The 23,566-nt window shown below is 31.4% G+C and overlaps 1 protein-coding gene across 1 annotated transcript in view; it reads left to right on the top strand.

Moving 5' to 3' along the window:
• Positions 1 to 23,566, top strand: part of LOC115879635 (symplekin) — a 43,446-nt gene that overhangs the window by 3,103 nt on the left and 16,777 nt on the right. The window contains exons 6-10 of the mRNA XM_030896529.1: positions 7,313 to 7,606; positions 7,663 to 7,855; positions 12,498 to 12,703; positions 14,091 to 14,237; positions 17,309 to 17,584. Coding sequence (XP_030752389.1) covers positions 7,313 to 7,606; positions 7,663 to 7,855; positions 12,498 to 12,703; positions 14,091 to 14,237; positions 17,309 to 17,584 — 1,116 coding nt within the window. The remainder of the gene's footprint in view (positions 1 to 7,312; positions 7,607 to 7,662; positions 7,856 to 12,497; positions 12,704 to 14,090; positions 14,238 to 17,308; positions 17,585 to 23,566) is intronic.

The following is a 23,566-nucleotide window of genomic DNA, read 5'->3' as shown; positions in this document are numbered from 1 at the left end:
GCAAAAAACTACATGTAAGAGAATTAGCATAAACAAAATACAAACATCGTTAACTTTTTTTTAAATTGGCATGTGTAAAACTTTCATTTTAATTTTCTCACAAATTAAATAATTGAAAGATCGGACTACGGAAAACCACACAAATTTTCGGAAAAATTTTGACCACCTGCACATGCACACAATCGTCAATAAATAAAATTAAAAAATAACTACTATTTTAGTATTTTAACTATTTTAATAAACGCAAAAATAGCACAGTATTTATACGGCGAAGTTATAAAAATTTGGAAGAACTAATAATGCACTGACACATACAAAAATCAAACGAATACTAAATTTCATTTATCAAAAGCATTCGATAATCGTGGCTCAACGATAACCATTTAGTCGCACGGCGAGGTTGTCACATATGCTTTAGTATACAAATGAATGAATGATTTTATTCGAATAAAACCATTCGATAGTTGAAATCATTCATTCATTAAACATTCGATAGTCTAATTCATTCGATAGTTCCCATCGCTAATTACAACATACAAATCAGTATGGAATCTTGGAATATTAAAATATGTATGAACAAAAAACTAACAATTTGATTAAAATTATTCTGGGCATACTTTTATTCAGAATGGATGTACTAAGCCAATATATAAATTTATTATATTCAAGTGATGGCAACAGTAAGCGGTATTAAGGGAGGCATTATTTTGATAACTTTGACAGTTAAAGTATCATAATACGTATTTATGAACTAATAACAGCGGCGAAGTTTCCACTGATGCGGGTGATGCGTCGCATCCCTTCAAAATATTGTAATACGTTTTTATTTAAAAAAGTCACTGAGCACTCCTATAATAAATTAAAATTCTCATAATTAATTCTCTCGTAAATTTATTCAAATAATTAAATTCGATTTGAATTATTTATTGTGTAGTAATATTGGCCAAGCTTTATAGATACTGCTAAGACCTTACACTAAACGCTAAAAATAAAAATATCTCGACAGCTTGATGATGCGATTGTCCTCGCTACATCTTGAACGCCGTCAAACGCGAGCCGGGATCAGCGAACTTTCCGGCCGCGATTACGTCTTCCGTTCGCTGTTTTAGGCTAAGAACATAGTGGAGCGACGAGGATAGCGGCGAGCAAGCAGCGCGATAACGCGTCGAGCAAGCCTTGAGGTGCTGAAACATAGTAGAGCGGCGAGAAATAGCAAAGTACTTGTGCAAATTTATTATTTTCATTTGCTTATTGATAATTTAAAATGTTAACAGTGGGCTAAAATTCTGGGCAGTAGTGTTGCAAACATTTGGTTGATTCAAAACCAACAAACTAGAAGGTGTAGTGAACATGAAATTTTCAAAAACCGGAGTTTACGAAAATTTGTTGCTACTTCATCTCATAACTTATCTAAAATGTACCGGTTATGGCGATTACTATCTTTCTGATCCCCATAAAATATCTCTTACAAATACTAAATCTATTAATTTTTAGGAATCCATAATTTTCTACAGCGCGACAGAGCGACGAAAACAAAATTATTTGAATCGATCTCGCCGCCCGATCTAACCGCTCGAGCAGATCGCCTTTACTATGTTCACACGTACTTGCCTTCACAGGTTTGTTTTGGACGCAATGTCGCGCTGCTTGCTCGCCCCTATCCTCGTCGCTCCACTATGTTCTTAGCCTTAGTTGGTGGGTGATGCGGTTTTGAAACACATCCCGTTTGCCGTATAAAATAAATAATATCGTTGCGATACCGATAAAGCCTTGGTTTCCTACAAAGCGGTAGCGCTAAAGTGCGGCCGTAATTTAACGGCGAGCTGCGCCGCTAAAAACCGTGTATGTACTTACAAATCGGTGTGTGTTCTTCAAAAGCGTTCAGCTCGAAAAAAAACGCAGGTTATTTTCTGAAGCGGTCGCTCTGTACGGCGGAATATTGCAATTGCAAGCACGTTTTTTGACTGTGGACAATATTTAATTTGAACCGTAGAGAAACTAAAATAAATATTTTACAATAAATAATATTATATAATTGTAACAGAGTATTTATTTAATTTCAAAGACATTATAAAGATAGACCGAACATCTCATTCATAAATACTCGTTGGTAGTGTATCAAACATTCCAATGTGTCAAACAAGGACAGAAGAGACAGAGAAGTCTAAAATTTCCGACCCCAGCAACTAGGCACATTTGGATTGTTCTAATGGCCAGTGGCGTATCGTTTTTTGGAACGAATTAGTAAAGTAAAAATAAAGTAATTAGTAAAATTTTTACTCCATATTAATATACTACATTAACACTTTTTCGTCAGATGAGTTTTGTTATAAGGTCTAATATAATAATACAATTAATATCCCACATATACTTATGTTGAAACGTTAGTAGTTTTCGAAAATCGCTCCAACGTCAATTTTCAATTTAAACTTTCAGTTACTTTTGAAGATTTACAGGGTGACTCAGGCTTCCGAAATAGTTCTATATTAGGTTTGTGGTTGGTGACTCTTCTTTCATTTTTTTTTCAGAATATGGAGGCATTTAAGCACATTTTAGACATTTTTGTAAACATATGTGGCCGGAACATATTTTCAAACCAAAGTTGTAGATTTGCCACTAAATTTCCATTCCAGAAATACCTAGGGTTGCCACTTGCCCTTTTTTGAAAAGGACAGTCCTTTTTTAGAATAACTTGTCCTTATGATTTTTTTTGACTTAAAAAGTCATTTTTATTTACGTATTTTCCCTGAGAAAATTACCTACAGCAAACAGAAATATCCTTTTCGCCCAAATTTAATTAGGAATGTTATAAAACTTAACTTATAAATACATTTTTCTTGTTTAGAATAGGCAACATTATTTAGAACTTCCCGTTTAATCTCAAATTATAATTTAGGTTTTAGTTTTACCTTTTTTTATCTTAAAAAGAACTTTTCAAAATTAGTACCTAATTAGTAACGATTTAGTTAGTTCGCAATCGATAGCTTCCTGTGAAGTACTGTGTAATAGTTGTTTAATCTTGTATTATTAATAACTTCCTATACCTAAAATCAATATTTAATGAGAAAATTGTGTTTTTTTTTGAAAATATAAGACAAGATTTGACTTTCGGTCTTCTTCTTGTATTATGATGGCTCTGATACGAGGCAATTGCCTTTTAGTCTCGCAATAGAAGGCATTTATCATTAAAAGTATCAAATCTGTGTGCTACAGTATGGGATTTCTGTCGCATAATAATAAGTACCTATTACGTTTATTTACAAATCCTTTACTTTTAAAGGTAGCTTCATCAGATAATCAAATTTTAGTTAAATGTCCTAATCTTCATGAACTGTATTAAGCATATGTATTGCGGTTTGAATCACCCTGTATGTTGACAAAAATATTTTGAAAATGTGCGTTACAATGGCCCCCATCTTATGTAAAAAAAAGAAATAAAAATCAAAAACCAAAAACGTAATAGGTAAAAAGCTTTTTTGGAGGCCTGGGTCACTCTCTATATAGGTATGTATAAAACTAGTAGCCTAAGAATTATTTACAGTTCGTCCCATTCTAAAAAAAGTTAAACACACCGTACAAATAACTCTAGGAAGATGTATTTGTACGGTGGTAAAAAATTGTCTAAACAAGGCCGAAGGGGCAGATATAATAAAGCAATAAAATGTAAAAAAGGTCGGGTAAACACCTTTGTTTATTTGTTGAGCAAAATTCCTTTAGAATATCGTATATAATGACTAAAATAGGACGCAATTTTAAGAAAAAAATGTCATTTTCTGGCTTATAATAAAGTTTCAAATGTAACGTTTATATTCAAATTTGTTATGATCTACAACAGTTAGGTAGTAATTGAGACGAATTATAATCCAATTACCGGCCACTACGTTCTTTTTTTAAGAGATCAAAATTCAACAAATATAATTAGAAATTATTTTAATTGTGAGAGGCTCCCTTGTGGGACACCTATGTACGATTACGGCGCGGCGGAAACAATACCTACCTATGAAAAGACAAATTCGGGTAATTTGAGCTTATTTGTCCACACATTTGATACTGTCGTACCATATTGAAAATTCGCAGATTCAAAAGTACATTAAACAAAAACAAAAACTACTGAAAAACACTGAAAAGTTTACTTGACTACGGACTTGATTCCGACTTCAAACACACCGTAAGCTAAACGTAGTACGCTATAACGGACCATAGGCCGTCGCGAGGGGTGGTGGGACGGACGGCTTATTTCATTCTGGAAGACTAGCAGCGACGTTGCCAATAGTTCTAGACGTTTCAGCACATTAAACAGTAAACATGTCCTTTAATAGTAACGCATATATCCTCTGGTTAATAACATATTATTACGCATGCTTCTTTAAAAATAAACTATTAATTTAATTAAGAAATTGAGATTTATTGATATCCGGTGAAGGTTTTAAAGTCACCTTTTCTGCAAATCAAACTAAGTAGATAGGCGCAAATTTGATATGTGGCAATGTCGCCTTCTCTATCTCAATTGGTTTTTACAGTACGTAGTCAACCTCCGAATGTTTGATCGGGTTAAAATGCATAATGTGATATCTGTTCTTCCTAAATCTATGTTTAATTTATATTTCTATATGATTTGAACTGGTTCAAAGCGAACAGCGGCAATATTTTTATGCACCTTTAATGTTACTTTACAACAATATTCACCGTCAAAGCGGCTGTAGAACTCGTTGGCAAAAGCGGCCGCTAAAGTACGGCCGTTCTTTAACGTTACCGCTTTGTAGGATACCAAGGCTTAACCGATTCTGAGTGCGGCTGTAAAATAGAAATAATTTTATAATCATCCTTCAGTTCTATGGTGTATTCAGAAAAATTAAAAACTACTGAAGAAGGATCTCCAAAGCAAATTTTGAATATGAATACTTAATTAAAATCTTGTATTCGTCATTTTCGTGAAAATGTTTATAAAAGTGAACATTGGTTATATGGTTGTGAGTTGTGAGGCACTTAATAAACTTTTTTTGTTGGCCTTGTCTACTATTTTATCTAACAGATACGTTTACAGCTTTGTTTTTTTTTTACTTGAATTTAGTTATTTAGTTTTTTTTAAATTGGTTTGATTATTTTTTTAACTTGTTACATTTTTTGTATATTTTATTTTTGCAACTTCAAAATTAAAGGCTTTAATAAAAAAAAAGAAAAAAACTTTTTTGTGTTGGTAAAACGTTCATTGCAGTTACTTATTACTTCCCCTTGTATTGACGTCACGCTACGCCGCTGACTAATAACGTTTCCGCATGCATATAGTTTGTCCAACGGGAGGATCTAGTAAGTAGTAATACAGGCTATTTTTCTGATGGTCCGCTGTAAAATTCTCCTATATAATAAAGTTGGCTGAAAAATTAAGTCTGGCGCATTCAACAAAATATAATTTCATTAATTTTCATATTTCCATTTGTTATTCTGTGTGGTTAGTCTGTGCCAACTATTTAAGATTTTGAATTTCAGTTATTTTTGTTCAGTTTATAAGTTTTTTTATTTGTTTACACATTATTTACATTATTTGAAACATCACTTGCAATCGTACATATATTTGTGCTTGCTTTATGTTTTTTTTTCTTATACCGGCCTGGTCTCAAAAGTGGCTCACCCCTATAACTTTTTTATTTCTTCAGGTAAAAGAATGAGATTTGGTATGTAAGTATATGAAATAAATTAGGATTGATTGGACGTATTAAATTGTTTTCGGTCATTTCCTGTTTCACCGGAAATAATTACAAATTTTGATTTTTAAATGGCACCCATGATAGGAAATGACACTCTGAATAGAATGACATATCATATGTCAATTTTTGACAAATTCGCTTTAAAAAATATCGTATTTTAAATTTCAATCTAGAGTGCCACGGATGTGTTAAAAACACTAACTTTTAATCAAGGAGCCTTGGAAAAATAGATTTGACTGTCTGATGTTTTTAGTTTCTTATCCTGGCTCGTTAAAAGATGCCCCCATCGTATTTTTAATCATATCTCAACTTTTACAAATGGAACTAGGGTGGCTCATTAGCATATTTTAAGAAAGCATTTTTTTACGAATAATTTGGTACCACACACTTGGTATTTCGAGTCGAATTGTCGTTTGTTACAATTTCAAATAAACCATATGCGAAAATGTCAAAAGGTGACATATGATATATCATTCTATTCAGAGTGTCATTTTCTATCGAATGAAGTAAAAAAATACCGAGAGTGTCATTTAAAAATCAAAAGTTGTTGTCATTTCCGGTGAAACAGGAAGTGACCCAAAACAATTGAATAAGTCAATCAATCCTAATTTCTGTCTTATACTAACGTACCAAATATCGTATTTTTATCTGAAAAAATAAAAAAGTTATAGGGGCGAGTCACTTTTGAGACGCACCCTGTATAGCTGATGTACATAAGGTCTGTTCCCAGAAGAATTCCTGACTAGTCAGCACGTTTCTCATTGGTTAAAATGCGTAGAAACCTGATTGTTAGTCAGGTTTCTACGCATTTCAACCAATAAGTAACGCGCTGACTAGTCAGAGATTCTTCTGGGAACAGGGCCAATCTTTGTATATGTATTTATATTATAAACAAGGATAGAACTACCCATTTTTTTAATCTACCAATTTTTCATGCTGGAAACTACTGACTTATGATTTTTGGGGTTGGCAACACTGAGCACAAATGTCACTGTTGTTTTACAAAGTCTAGCAACTTAAAAACTGAACCTCCCCTGTAGCTTTCTGGCAATGGCCTAACATTACTTATTACAGACATTATTACAGAGAACCGCACATTGGCCAGGCTGTCGCACCGACATGTGTTCTGTCGTTTCTTCTTCAGATTGAAAATACCTGTGTATTGCAATTTAACAAAAATTATACCTAAAGCCTTAAATTTTACGTAAAAAGATTATTTGCAAATGTTTTGATAAAAACACAAAATTTTCCTTATCATAAAGCTACACCAATTTTTTAAAATTGCACATTTTTCAAAAACGCCCTGTAACCCTGAAACGGTAACTGATATCTATAGGTGGTTTTTGATCTCCAGACACCGACATTAGTTTTCGTCTATCTCCTTTAGTTTAAATTAGTAAACTAATATTTTATTTATGATCTGCTGAAAATAATGATATTATCTGATATCTGTAGCAATTAATTGTCGATATACATTTTTATGAAATCGATATATTTATTTACTTTGAATGATCGATCTAAAATTTGTATTAATAAATAAATATGTGTTCTTATTTAATTATTAGGTTAGAGAGAATTAGCCAGAATTAAAGTAACTATTTTTGCAGATAGCTAAAAAAGAGAAGACTAAAGCACCAAAGATCAAATCTTTAAAACTAGCAGAAATAACGAAACCTCTACCAAAAGACACAAAGGAGAGTCTGCTCGTTTCATCTGTGAATAGGCTTTTAGGATGCGATAAAGCTAAAATTAAAGGTCTTAATCAGAAAATTATTATAACTCTTGCATCTAATTTTAGCAGTCCTGTTCGCGAAGCAATTTTAACATATTTATTATCCGATTTGCGCTCAAATATTGATACAGCGCTGGCATGGTTATTTGAGGAATATAGTATTATGCAGGTAAAACATTTTTGTATATTTATCTTAATATTTAATTTGTCATAAAAATTATTTAGGGATTTGTTAGAATTCCGCCTCTTAGAAAAGGAATAAGGCCAGATGAATGTTACAACATTTTGTTGTGTAGTTTTATTCAGTCAGCTTCACACGATGCTATTATACTATCTCGATTGTTGTTGGAGGCCCCTTTAGTAACAGATGAAGCTTTAGAGGAAATAAAAACTATTTCCCAGGACGAAAAACGTTCAGGTTTGTATTGAAACTCTATCTTTATGTATACAGGGTTGTTCACCACATACGATACGGAGTATTGTAGCTAAACGATTAGGTTTTTACGAATTGTTAGTTTTGGGATCGTTGAAAGACTATTAGAGCTACAATTTAAAAATAATTTTACAAGATACAGAGCGTCCCAAATAAGTAAAAAATATTATAGTTGTATTTTTTAAAGGGAACACTCTGTATATTATTCTATTTTTAAATTCTACGATTGAAATAAAGGTAAATTTGATTAAGGTTTATCACACTTAAACCTTATCGATTTTTAAATATTTTTAATTTTATGAAATTGCAGAAAAAATTTTAAGGCTTCATTCCTCCAACGGTGTCGAAGTTTTTAATACTAAATATTTACTGCAGTTTATTTATTGATCAGATATTGTGTTACAATAATAAACAAAATACTATCTTATACAGAGTGTCTAAAAATTTATTTTAAATAATTACTAGCTTTAAACGGCAATAACTTGTTTATTTTAAATGGAACACCTTGTATATTTTACGAGAATCACATGCACAATTTAATTATCTATCAAATTGTATTATGCCATTTTTTACCTATCTCTTCAAGTTTTCGTAGAAAATGCATTTTCTTATAATTTTTGGGCTTTCTCGCACTAGTGGACCAACCTGTATTTTTTTGTGGATTTTTTTTGATGTTTTAATAGTTTTCTGCTGTTCGGGGTGTAGACGAATACAACAAAACAGAGCATTAAAATCGGACGAGCCGCTCCTCAGTTATAAATAGTCTAACTGACATAACTTTGTTTTATATAAATGTACCGGGTGGCCAACTAAGAATGGACGCCGGCTGTATCTCAGAAACTACTTATCGTATAACTTTGGAAAATAAAAGGAAATCGAGCAAGAGAAATCGCTGGAAATTATTTTCAAGTTCGAAAAATGCCCGCGAGGGGGCGTTTCTTTAAGAGCCAATCAGAAAACAGGGGTTTTCTCAAAAATATGCAGGTGAACAGGTATTTTAAATATTATTATTGTAATCATCGAGAAATTTGTATTTTTTTTGATATAGAGTATTTTGCTCTATCTCATAACATAAAGTGGTGGGGGAAGGTTAAATTCGCTTTTATTAAAATAAGGATAACTCTGGTTTAGGTTACGCGATTTAAACAAACTAGGGCTCGTTTAAAAGAGCTTTTCTTCCTTAATGATCTCCAGTATAAATTTTGTTTCCACAATTTTTTTCGTTGTAGCTAGAGGGCGCTGTTTGACATCATAACAAATATTGCGCTTTTGCGTAAAAAATTTAAACGGGAGGCTATATTTCTCTTTGCACAGTTAAATAGAGCACAAAATTTCCAAAATATCAACGCAAACCGCAACTTTCTATCTTCTCTCTAACCGGAGATATTAAGAGAACAAATCATGTTAGGCTGCCACTTAGGATTATATGGTCTAAAAATTATAGTAGTAGGCTAGGAAACAAAAAGTGATAAATTGGTTACTTCAAAATATCAAAACATATATTTTAATTTTATTTTAGTACCATTTAATAATTATTTATGTATGTTCGTTCTTGATTCGACCCCATAAATTACAATCCAGACATATTGAATCCGATGACCCAGCTGGTCATGGAAATATGCCGCTCCCGCGTCTCTATATACTAAAGTAAGTAGTATCCAAGGAGTCCCACACATTCATAGCAAAATAAGCGGCACTACTGCCTCAGCTACACCAACTGCATTCATGCTGATGAAATTGCAACAAATGCAAATTCATCATGATGGATCCTCTAACAAAATTGGCAATTCATTTCTTAGAAATTATGAATAGTTCATTTCATTCGGATAATTAAAAAGTCTAATCATTGTCTTGGTGCTAAACTACTTGCATCAAGGGTAGATTTGGACCAGTAGTGCATATTGTTAAGATTCGCACCTTCGTTCGGTGCTATATGAAAAGTGACACAAACGACATAAACTTGATAATATAATAATAAATAACACAAACAACAGGTAAAACACGAAAACAAGCGAAATCAAGGATGAACTTGCATTAATAACTAAATGACGTTACATCAAATAAACCCCTAGTTTTCGACAATACGAAATTCAGCCGTTTCCTGTTAAAAGCAATATGGCTGCACAAAATTCCTAGAAATTTTAATAAAATTATTGATTTTCCGACTTTCGGACGTTTTAATCTGAAAACTTCTTCTTCTTCTTCTTGTGGTGCCGTGCCTGTTTTTATGCGTTGGCGATCTCCATGACTATTTCGTGGAAGAGTTCTCTATCTTCTGCTGCATCAAACAGCCTCTCGACCCCCAGACCGGTCCAGTTCCGTATATTTCGTATAATTAACCAAGAAATTCGTAAAAATTATATGGATGGATGATAATGTTACATAAGCATGTTTAAATAAATATGACGTCATTTTTTTTAAGAAAACGCCCGAAATTGGGATGCATGAAAACTGAACTTAAATGTTTTGATATTTTGACGTAATCAACTTACCTCTTTTTGTTTACTAGTCTACTACTATAATTTTTAGACCATATCGTCCTATTGCTGCCAAAAGTCACTAACTAACATTTTTCCGAACAACCAAATTCAATCACTAACTATGTTTTGAAGCGGGTAATCGATTACGAAAGTCATTAACTACGATTTCTGGCTATTTATGTTTTATTTTAATACCGAATAGTTACTAACTATAACATCTTTATGCAATGCAATTCATCTTTAGACGCATTTTTCTCGGAAGTAATAAAAAGTAAACTAGTGACTTTTGGCAGCAATGGGACGATATAATCCTAAGCGGCAGCCTAACATGATTTGTTCTCTTAATATCTCCGGTTAGAGAGAAGATAGAAAGTTGCGGTTTGCGCTGATATTTTGGAAATTTTGTGCTCTATTTAACTGTGCAAAGAGAAGTATAGCCTACTATTTAATTTTTTTACGCAAAAGTGCAATATCTGATATGATGTCAAACAGCGCCCTCTAGCTACCACGAAAAAAATTATGGAAACAAAATTTATACTGGAGATCATTAAGGAAGAAAAGCTCTTTTAAACGAGCCCTAGTTTGTTTAAATCGCGTAACCTAAACCAGAGTTATCCTTATTTTAATAAAAGCAAGTTTAACCTTCCCCCACCACTTTATTTTATGAAATAGAGCAAAATACTCTGTATCAAAAAAATTACAAATTTCTCGATGATTACAATAGTAAAATTAAAAATACCTGTTCACCTGCATATTTTTGAGAAAAATCCTGTTTTCTAATTGGCTCTTAGAGAAACCCCCCCTAGCGGGCATTTTTCGAACTTGAAAATAATTTCCACCGATTTCTCTTGGTCGATTTACTTATTAGAATTTTTTTTCCCAAAGTTATACGATAAGTAGTTTCTGAGATACAGCCGGCGTCCATTCTTAGTTGGTCACCTGGTATACCGGGTGCGCCAAAAAAGTTGGTCAAAAGTGGTCCACCCCCTATAACTTTTTTATTTTTTCAGATACTAAAACGAGATTTGGTGTGTTAGTATATGACATAAATTAGGATTGATTGACGTATTCAAATGTTTTTGGTCACTTCCTGTTTCACCGGAAATGACTACAACTTTTGATTTTTACATGACGCCCTCGGTATTTTTTTACATTATTCGATAGAAAATGACACTCTGAATAGAATGACATATATATGTCAACTTTTGACATTTTCGCATATGATTTATTTGAAGTTCTAACATGCGGTTTGTAACGACAATTAGCCTCGAAATACCAATTGTGTGGTACCAAATTATTCGTAAAAAATGCCTTTTTCAAATATGCTAATGAGCCACCCTTATTCCATTTGAAAAAAATGAGATATGTTTAAAAATACGATTTGGGCATCTTTTAACTGGCCAGGACAAGACACGAAAAACATTAGATGATCAGATCTATTTTTCCAAGACTCCTTAATTAAAAATTAGTGTTTTCTAACGCAACCATGGCACTCTAGATTAAAATTTAAAATACGACTTGTTTTTAAGCAAAAAATGTCAAAAGTCGACATATGATATGTCATTCTATTCAGAGTGTCGTTTTTTATCGAATAAAAGTTCTTTTTTTCTGGTGAAACAGGAAGTGACCAAGAATAATTGAACACGTCAATCAATCCTAATTTATGTCATACTTCACTAACATACCAAATCTACTTAGTTATGTTATCTGAAAAAGTAAAAAAAGTTATAGGGGAGAGCCACTTTTGAGACGCACCCGGTATAGATAAATATCTTTTAATGCGTGAACAAAGACAAAAATCTCATAATCTTATAATAATTAAAATCTCAGTGTATCCAACACACTGTTACAATTAACTGTTGATTTTGATAATAAACAATTTACAATTTCAAAGCCATCAATGGATTTAGCGAAAAACCACTCCAAGTTAGCATTCACGTTCAATATCGTTCTGCGCAAGCTCAGTAGCACATGCAGAATAGGCTTATACGATAATCTTGTTATAGAAAGAAATAAGTAGAAAATTTCATGTTAATCGCGTAAACAAAGTTGTGTGTAATTTACATATGGTCTAGCTTTATCCAGGAAGTTTATAAAATGTAAAGATATAACTCATTTTGACTAAAAAAATATATTATAATTCGCAGGTTGGGCGCTTGGACTCTTACGGGATTTGACCCTAAGAAAACCACCAAAACAACTGACTTTCTTGAACGTTTTATTGTCTTATACTACGTACGAATTAAGTGCTGTCCGGGATGCTGCTATTAATCATGTATTAGATCTGCATAAGAATTACGAGTTACGACTAATAATTGAAGAATTTGCAAAAATGAATCTTGAATTTTTGAAGGTACAGTAAGTATAATATGATAGTTTTATGAAGAATTATTTTTTAATTTGCTAATGTTTTATTGATAGTAGATTATTTAATAATTTATATCGTATTAAATTAGATTATATTATTTAGTTTAGTTTATTTTGGGACATTTAGTTAAAGCTTGGCGTTAAAACTGCAAAATTACATTGTTTTTAAGTACTAAGTTCTAAAGTATTGTACTAAAGTTCTACAATGTTGATTTTTGCAGTAATAGTTTAAACGTCAAAGTGATATTAGATCAACATTTTGATAGTCTCAGTAGCGTTTTTTAACATTTTATGTCTTTAAAATGTTTCTATTAATTGACGAAGCCGTTGATATCACTGCCACGGCCGACTTTAATTGCGCACTGTGCATAACAATTTTATAGACGAAAAGTTAGTAATTTATTATAATAGATTGCAAAAACGCTATGCCCAAGTCTTTGACAATTACTAACTTGCGATCAAACTGCACATATGCCAAAACATTTATCCTGTTTTAACTTCAGTTCGACCTCTATGCCGCCTTCGATAAACAGGGCGATGAGTACTTCCGGTAGTACGAAAACGGTAAGGCAAACGATTAAAAATTCTACTCTCGTAAAAGCACTTTCGATGAAATCCCGCTGCATAAACCCTTGCAGCAATTACTTCATTGCCTGCTTCTCAAATCATAGTAGTCTAATGAAATTGTACTCAAAAAGCTTCTCGGGTGAAAGTTTTGGTATAGTTCTGATTCCTTTTATTTACTTTTGTTTTTTGGGGTGCTGATTTCGATTCTGACTATTGCCAACAAGATTTCGTCGCGTAACATTAAAAAAAATTGTAAAAAGTGAACAAATTTGGATTTTTTACAGTTTTTTTATAACTCTAAAACTATCAACTTTTCGAAATAATACTTCTATTCAAAATTAAATTACCTAAAATTTGCTATAGTTTTCGATATTTAAGTTTTTTACAGTTGAAAGATCCAGTTGAAAATTAGCGTTTTTTGGTTGTCTCCGCAAATACCTACTATTTTACCACACAAAAATTTTATAATTAAAGCCTAGTATTTTTTTTACTTTTAAGTTGAATATCATGTAGACATTGATTTCTACAATTACACCGCCTCCAATAATAAAAAAAACAAATTTATAGTATATTTAAATAAGTTAATATATTTTAATAAGTACAGGTATCGTTGTAGATGAAGAAATCAGTATTTTACTTTGCTTATATTGAGTTGATTTTTAATAGCTGTAGCTGATGTGCATATTTTGCTTAAATTATTATTATTTTGCTTGTTTATTATGGTTATATTTCGACTATTTTAATAAAAAAATATATCACAATTTAAATTATCGTAACCTGATTGAAATTATTCATATTATTTACAGCTTTCTAAACCTCCAGATAGTTTGAGTGGCGAAGGTCAACATCGTATAAAAAGTGAAACTTGGGGAGATGATTTTATTAAGGCTTGTTTATTGCCGTACATATCATTGTTACCCTCAAATCCTCATTTAGTTCACGACTTAGCAAAGGTAAATTATATTTTTATATAGTTTATATCAAATAAACTTTTAGTCACGTGATTAAGCTTGACCGGCACAGCGTTGCCGACTTTTACGTATTTTCTTTTAATCAAAATATTTTAGGAAACAAAAACAAATTAATTATAAATATGTAAACGGTTGTTACTTACATCAACAAAACTTAACTCCTTAACAGCATTTAAGGGACATAAAGGGTCATTACTACCGCTTTCTCGTTCAAAATAATCTAATAAAGTTGCGATGAGTTTTTTACGGCTATTAAGCTATCTTGTACACTTCGCACTAAAAGGGGTTTTAAAAAGAACAATGTTCGACCGCAAGGTCTGCTAATAAACATGTTTAAGCTAAAGTATCACAACACTATTTATTTAAACCAAAAGCTCACAAAACAGAAAACTGGTCAAGTGCGAGTCGGACTCGCGCACGAAGGGTTCTGTACCATTCATTATCTATACAACATTAGACACTATAAATATTATTATCAACTTTTTTTCCGATTTAGCTGAAATTTTGAATGCGCGTATAAGTAATTTAAAAAAAACTGAAGAAACACATTACTAAAAATTGTATTAATCAATAATAAATATGTAAAAATTAAAAATAAATATGTAAAAACATGTAAAAATTTAAAAAAAAACAATTAAAAAAAAGTCGCCTTGACTATGATTTGAACCTGCCTTACTATGGCTCCAATGTCATAGCAGCGTAAAGTCCTAACGCTTTAACCACGCGGCCACCGAGGACTTGAAAGATTCTATGTAAAATTCTTACTTAAAAGATAATGTTTAGTGAAAGTACTTTTTTATTTATAAACATTTATTTAATTCTGTTTTTAGTATTCGTTCTTATAGCGGCAACATAGATACATTATCTGTGAAAATTTCAACTGTCTAGCTATAACGGTTCATAAGATAGACTTTTGTGACAGACGGACGGACAGCGAAGTCTTAGTAATAGGGTTCCCGTTTTTACCCTTTGGGTACGGAACCCTAAAAACACAAAACTAAAGTGTCAAAACGAATGACAATGTCCGGAAATCAATAAATAAATGTGGCAACTTGACATTTTTTACAGCAGAGTTACTACCTGAATCCCCAGCGGGAAATATAAAATCCAGTCAGTCAGCCCGGCGCACAGTGATGCAGAAGTTCCCAATAGCGGTAGTAAATCAAAGTATCAAAAGTATTTTTTTTAATTATAATTTCACTCGTATAGTTCCTAATAGTCCATATTTTCAGAATCGTGAAGATTTTTGAATAAAAACGGGCCCATTATTAATCCCTGATAAGAACTGTTCGAGCTTATAGGATTATTAGCTGAAGCTAAAATAATTTGATTAAATTTTGATTAAATAAAATTAGTGCGTTTAACGTTGGTGATAAATTAGCTAAAAACTGATGGTACTCTGAGAAAGTACAATGCTTTCAAATATTTTTCCTCATGGTAATTCTAGTTTTAACTTTCCTGGTACCATAAAAAAAATCAATAAAGACCTTGATGTAATTAAGAACTGCTTAATCTAAAATCAAATTTTATGTAAGCTAATACAAAATGCTCCAAATTGCTCCAAAAAAATATTATGTAGGTTACAATTATTAGCCTTTTTTCTTCATAACTACAAAGTTTCATGACCAATATTAGCCCACAAATACCCTTTAGGTTGCCTAACTCTCCTGAAAACCACGATTTAGTTTTTAAAAATAAATTATGTATGACATTATATTACTGGGTGTTTCTTAGATGCTGTAAAATATTGTTGTTGGTTACTTTTAATTAATTTTAGAAAGGAAACTGTAATATATTTTTTCTTATTCAATTTAATTTTCGATATACAAAGTATTCAAATTTAAAAATAATTTTTAATGTGTAATTTTAACTAGCTTTTCCCTATTAAGCCTAAGTTTTTATTCGTTTTGTGCTTATATGACATTATATTTAATATTATTAGAAATATCATTAATTTTGAATAATTTATTGTTAATATTAAACTACAAAGACGTGTCAATGTGTCTATGATGCGTCAATATTCAGTCAACAACTTTTATCAAGAATATCATGCACCTTCTAGATACTAATTTTCTCGGATATAGTAAGAGATCACCAAGACTTCTCCTGTCAAGTAAAATAGAACAGCATCCGGAGGCTCCAAAACTTATTATAGATTAAATTATTCTATTTTTTATATTATTATCCATCTTATATAGAAGCTTTAGGATAATTTTTAGTTTCTTTTTCTTGCGTATTAAATTCTTGTAACTAAGTTCTAATTATAATCTAAGTATAATATTTTTGCCACAGGTAATTACAGATATTTCTAAATTATGGAACATTTGAAAATATAACTAAAATTAAATGGTTGTAAGTAAACAACGGCTTACATCTAATGCGAAAAGAACGCTCAATCTTTTAGATGTTTTGGTGTTACTTTCGTTAATAGCTAACTACATAAAATATACAGATGTATTTAGTTTATTTTTTTTATTTTTTTTTCTCATGGAGATGAATGTCAATATCTTGAATTTAAGTAATACTTATTGGTAAGTAGTTCCGAAAAAAGGATTAATTATATTAAAAACAAAATGCCAATTCTATTATAAGGGGCTGAAAATAAAACCCTGTATATTTATTTATGTGTTTACACAAACTTTTTTTGATTTTTTAAACTTTACAAAGAATATAGTATTAAATTAATATGCTATTAAAGACAAAATAATATAATTAATTTTTTTACAACCCATTTTTTATTTTTTACAGCCAATTTAAGTACACTCTGTATACATAATTCAATATACTGAATTCAAAACATCACTTATACACTTAGAAAACAACATTTAACAAAAATAATTTTAAAAAATGTAGTAGTAAGTTGAGAAATTATTTTTTGCCACTTTTCGCGTTTTCGGCATCACTGTGGGGCTCCCAATATGTTCATAGTTGACAACAAAGAATTTAAAAATAGCGCCCTCGATTACGTAACTAAAAGTTTAATTGATATCAAATATATAAATATATCACACATTAAATATATAATATTTTTTTGTGACATTTTTTTTTGTCAGATTTACGTTGAAACAGGAGCGGATATTAAACGGGTAATTTTACGCTTAATAGAAGCTCCAGTACGCTGTTTGGGTATGGATTGTCCCGAGTTAATAAAACTAGTGGAAAAGTGTCCAAAAGGCTCAGAAACTCTTGTAACAAGGGTTATTCATATTTTAACTGACAAAGGAACTCCAAGCGCAGCCTTAGTCGAAAAAGTTAAAGAACTTTATAATACTAGAGTTTCAGATGTACGTTTCCTGATTCCTGTACTAAATGGATTATCAAAGAGAGAGGTAAATACTATATTTTTACAATATTTGGATTGTAATTAAACACTTGTTTTTATTTTTACGAGTTTTGATTTTATGTTGTACTAAAACCTTTTAGAACTTAATTTTCTAGAAATTGCGGAATAGTAAAAACATAACAAGGATTCAGATTTAAATATAGTTTGTTGGCAAGAATCTTGTTATAATTCAAACGTTTTCTATTATTTTTTGTATGCCTTTTGTCAAAATCATAATATATTCTTTAAGCAGAACTTTATATCGAAATGAAATTTTGGGAGCATATGTAGGTTAATTTAAAGCCTTTTTATATATATGAATTTATACAGGATGTCCCCAAAAAAGCTACACGTCAAAGTTTTGTTTTTTGTAATGGATCACCCTATATATTAATTGATTTTCGAATTCTAGGAAAAAATAAAAATGAGTTTTATTAAAGAAGCATATGCCAGGGATGCCATAAGGATTTTGACATATTTCACATTTTGTCAAAATGAAAAGTAAATTTTAAATTTCAATAACAGCTACCTAAATCTTAATTTACCCTGTATACCCTGATATTTTATTACAATAACCATTGTTTGTTAAACCAAATTAAAATTCGACACGAAAAGTTATACACGGTGAGACAAAATTAATATGGAACATTGGTCACTTTTAAAAGCAAGTTACTCCTTTATTTTAAATGGAACACCCAGTATATTATTTCGTTGTTCAATGGGGAATTCATATATCTTTAAAATGTTATTAAGGTTGCCTACCCTTCAGACAAAGATTCTTCTAGATATTTTAATTCTTATTATTTTGCGTCAGTAGATATTTATTATTTGTAAAAATCTAGGTGGTTGTGATATACTTTTTGTTAATTTAACAAAAATTAAAGGATGTACAGGGTGGTCGGAATTGGTCTGTTTTAACAGAGAAAACCTATTCCCTTACTAGATAGAGCAAAACCGACATAGATGTCATGGGCTCGATTTTGGAGACACGTTTAATGGCATAAACTGCCTGTCGATATTTTCACTGCCAACTAAGATACGGGGTCTTTTTGATTTTTTTACCATTTGGAAAATTGCCCATAACTTTTTTATTTCGCGGAATAATAAAATTCTGTAAAGACGTTCTTAAGGCACTTTTTTAAGCACGATCCAGTGGCGTAGTGAGTTTTTTTCTATGCTTGCTCTTTTTGTCAGAAATAATAAAAAATATTATTTTTTAAATGGAAATCATAGTTGGCTATGAACTTAAAAAAATGCTACCGTTTAACCATTTCGAACGATATAAAGTTATGGGTACCTATTTCTAAGAATAAGAGAAATATTAAGTTTTTCATCTTTGTATCGAAGTGTGCCATGATTTTGTGTTGACCTAGTTTTTATCGCAATTTAATATTCTATATTATTATTTATTTGCATAATTAGAGAGTTTTGAAAAGGTAAATTAACATTCTATATTAGTTTTAGTAATTACAATTGAAATCGATACAATAAACAAAGAACAAAGCTTAAAAAGATATTTTTTGAGCGACGAATATAGTTTTCTAAATCATCTAAGATGTTCAAACTGAGCACCTCCTTGTTGACTACGTAATAAACATCTTTTGCGCACAGAGTTACAGCAATTTATTAGACGACACTAAAACTCACGAAAACCTCGGAAGCATTCGGGTCCTACACGGAGAGTTCGGTTTTGTTCGGCTAGAAGCGCTTTGCGGGAATTTTGAACATTATGAATGTTATGAATAATCGGGAATCGAACAATAATTTCAAATAATTTTATTATGCGAAATTGCTAACAGTAGTTGACTGTTTTGGTTGTTCATTTTGTTTTTTATAGTTTTTAGACTATTTTTAGAAATATGGCTATATTTAAAAGTTGATCTGCATTTATATATTTTTAAAACATTTTAAACATTTACTCTAGTTATTATCATTATGTCTTACATATGAATGAAGATCGGTTAGAAAAATTTGTAATACAGTACAGGGCAGAGAAATATATTATGTTCCGAATCAAGTTGAAATTTTTTATTAAAATGTCAGTTCTTAAATTGAATCACATTTTCGTGGGGAAATAAACGTTTTGGGAAAATTTGTTGGCTTAATAACTGTAATATATTAGAAATAAAAAAACAAATTTATAGTTCTAATTTTATTAGAATGTTGCAGTTTCGATTACGGCTTATAAGAAGAAACTGCAAAAGAAATTTATGGTGTTGTTATGGTTGTTGTTATGGTTCTCACTTATGCCATGTCAAGAAAATACAATAATTACAACAATACTATACAATCATTTTAACAATAAACAATAACACATTGTACAGGTAGTAAGTATTACAAAATAAATATAAAACCCTTAACCAACAGTCAATACATTTTTACTTAAGTAAGACGAAAAAGGTGCCCGGTGGCGTAGAGGTACAGGCTCTCGTCTACCAATCTCAAGGTGTGGGTTCGATTCCCACACCCGGCATTTCATCAGCGGACTATTTTTATTAAAATAAAAATAGTTTGGGTACCTAGGTCGACTCAGCCTTAAATGAGTACTTGGGATTCACAATCCTGAGGTAATAATAGGCGGTTGAAGCGTAGTGCTAGCCACATTACCTTCCTTGTATACCGAACGGCTCTAATATAGCAAGCTGTACCTTGCCACTCGCAAGGCGTTAAACGCTATATACGGGAGCTATTCTTATAAGACGAAAAACAAAATAAATAAAGTCTTAAACCAATAACCACTTTCACTTTGTCCGGAATAATTATTCTTGCTTATCCATTTTCCTTTTATGGCACATTATATGGTTTTTTTATTGAACTACTGGCCTTCTCTGTTCATTTAGAACAATTGCTGTGTCCTAAAAATAAAAAGAGACTATTTGGCATAGTGTTTTTTATTTCTATTTTACCTACCTGGCTGATTTACTATGATTGCAATAATAATTGTAAGCTTTTTTTCCACATAGTCATTATATTTTCTTGACTTGGCGAATGCATAATTTATCTTGATCTTCTGCTTTTCGTACCACAGTTTATAACTTTCCTTTGTAGCAAAGTCATAGGCAAAGTTATGTGTTTCCATTTCAAATTTTACTTCATGGTGTTTACCTTCAAATGTTGTTGCAATATACTTCGACTTCCACAAACTATACAGACTACCATATTTAGAGTACACAGTGGGCAATTAATACGTTTCTTATTATTATTGTGTTTTTAACAAGTGAAACAACACAAATTAAAAATAATCCAGTCTCCCAAAACGCATTCACAAATTGTACATCTTCTTTAAAGTGCTTTTAGTATCTATTGTATTATTTAAAAATACAGGAATGCTGATGAGTTTTTAACTTTGTTTTTAAATAGGACCATATTTACTCTGATAATTTATAAAAGTGCCGTTGTTTACGAAGTCCATAGTCCATCAGCGGCAGTTCAGCTGACTTTGACGTAGACCGCGGTTGCGCGGTTCAGCTTCCCAGTATTTTGTCCTTAGAGAAGGAAAGAGAGATTCTCTTTCCTTGTCTAGGGTATCGTGAGTTTTAGTGTCGTCTCAATTTATTAGGCCAGCTGGTGTAATAAGTCTAAAAGCTTGCCTAGTATCCTTCTGCACTTCTTCTCTCATCCCAATGGTTCTTCCCTTATACAGGGTGAGTTTCCTACGATGTTCTCTGTGGGTATCTCGGAAACTACTGAAGATAGAGATTCGGTTAAATGGGGAAAGAATTGCAGTTTTGTGGGGTCATAAATATGCGCCTTTCAGATTTTTGAAAAAGTTCATGGCTTACTAGATATTTCGAAAAAAACAAATTTCGGCTATTTTAAAAATTGTCCCTAATTCCTTTATAAGCTATTTTAGACAAAAAGTTTTCAGATGAAAGTTGTAAATAATCACATCCTTAATGAGATTATATCCTCCACACATTTTTTTTCTAAAGCCTGTCATTTTTTAGATATGACACAAACATATGTTTTTTTAAATGGAAACCATAGCTGGCCATGACTTCATAAAAAGCGCCATTTTTCAAGCTTTTCAGCGATTTAAGCTGTAATATGTTTTTTTCGAAAAATTACTGAGTTATAGCCAATTCTTATAATTTTTAAACAATTTCACTTAGTTAGCCATGGAAACAAGTTCAATCATCTTTGCTCTCAGAAATGTAAAGCTGTCACATCCAAACTTTGTAAATTAAACTAAACAAAAATTGTAAATATGAATTTTTCAAATGAAGAAAAGCGTGTAGGATTATTGGTTCAACTTTTCTTGGCCAAACATTTTCGAGGATACGTTGACCGGTGAATGTTACGTTCTTTAGAGAACAGTTTTTAAGACATATGTTAGAAAAGCTAAATTTACTTATAGCCAATTCTTAGTTTTGAGTTGCATCTTTTAAAAGTGAATTACTACCTAGTCTCACAGAAGGACCTGTCGACTTAATTAAACTTCTCTCGTACCGCCACAACGAGTGTCTCTCTTAATTCATAAGTTTTTTTGTAAACCTTATTGGTAACCATACCGCATAAAAAAATCTAAAATGGATAGGTCAGGTGATCGAGGAGGCTCATGCAATTGGTCCACCTCTTCCTATCCCTGCATTATTATGATATAAATAATGTTTAACGTTTCTTTCATTATGGGGGGGGGTATAATGAAAGTCATGTTGGAACCACTCTATTGATGCACGGGTATCTACATGCTCTTCTTAACTTGAAAAATTCATATTTACAATTTTTGTTAATTTTAATTTACAAAGTTTGGATGTGACAGCTTCACATTTCTGAGAGCAACGGCGATTGAACTTGTTTCCATGACTAAGTGAAATTGTTTACAAATTATAAGAATTGGCTATAACTCAGTAATTTTTCGAAAAAAACATATTATAGCTTATATCGCTGAAAAACTTGAAAATGGCGCTTTTTATGAAGTCATGGTCAACTATGGTTTCCATTTAAAAAAACATATGTTTGTGTCATATCTCAAATATGACAGGCTTTAGAAAAAAAGGGAGGACACAATCTCATTAAGGATATGATTATCTACAACTTTTATCTGAAAACTTTTTGTCTAAAATAGCTTATATTGGAATATATGAACACAGTCTCATTAAGGATGAGATTATCTACAAATTTTATCTGAAATTATAAAGGAATTAGGGACAATTTTTAAAATAGCCGAAATTTGTTTTTTTCGAAATATCTAGTAAGCCATGAACTTTTGCAAAAATCTGAAAGGCGCATATTTATGACTCCACAAAACTGCAATTCTTTCCCCATTTAACCGACTCTCTATCTCCAGTAGTTTCCGAGATACCCATAGAGAACATCGTAGGAAACTCACCCTGTATATAAGGTCTTTTAATTTTCCCCATAAAAAATTCGAAAGAAGTTAAATCACAGGACCTAGCAGGCCAAGATATGAGGTCCCTTGTTCCATTCCGATTCCGATCTCTAAATTCTCCATTTAATGGCGTTTTAATTGTAATTGGTAAAACTAATATAGAATATTGATTTATCTTTTCTAAATCATAAAAATGAAAATATCTAGGAAAATCTTTGTTTGAGGAGTAGGCAACCTTAATATTATTTTGAAGAGATATGAGTTCCCCATTGAATATCGGAACAATATATTGGATGTTCCATTTAAAATAAAAGAGTAACTTGTTTTTAGAGGTGACTAATGTTCAATATTAATTTTGTCTGACTCTGTATAACTTTTTGAGTCAAGTTTTAATTTGATTTAAAGTACAATAGTTATTTTAACTACATATTAGGCTATACCGGGTAAATTTCAATTTAGGTAGCAGTATATTAAAACACACCTTTTTTTCTCTCAGAATCCAAAAATCAATTAATATATAGCGTATTCCATTACAAAAAAAACCACTTTGATATGTACCTTTTGGGGACACCCTGTAGAGCTTTCTATGTTTTTAAAAAGTACTCTGGATTAACGTACCGGGTGTCCCACTAAGAATAGCTCTCGGCTGTATCTCGG

The sequence above is a fragment of the Sitophilus oryzae genome, unplaced genomic scaffold, assembly GCF_002938485.1.
Source record: "Sitophilus oryzae breed Bouriz unplaced genomic scaffold, Soryzae_2.0 scaffold_1582_pilon_pilon, whole genome shotgun sequence".
Lineage (NCBI taxonomy): Eukaryota > Metazoa > Arthropoda > Insecta > Coleoptera > Curculionidae > Sitophilus > Sitophilus oryzae.
The sequence above is the reverse complement of the archived record's forward strand: the minus strand, read 5'-3'. Positions and strand labels throughout refer to the sequence as shown.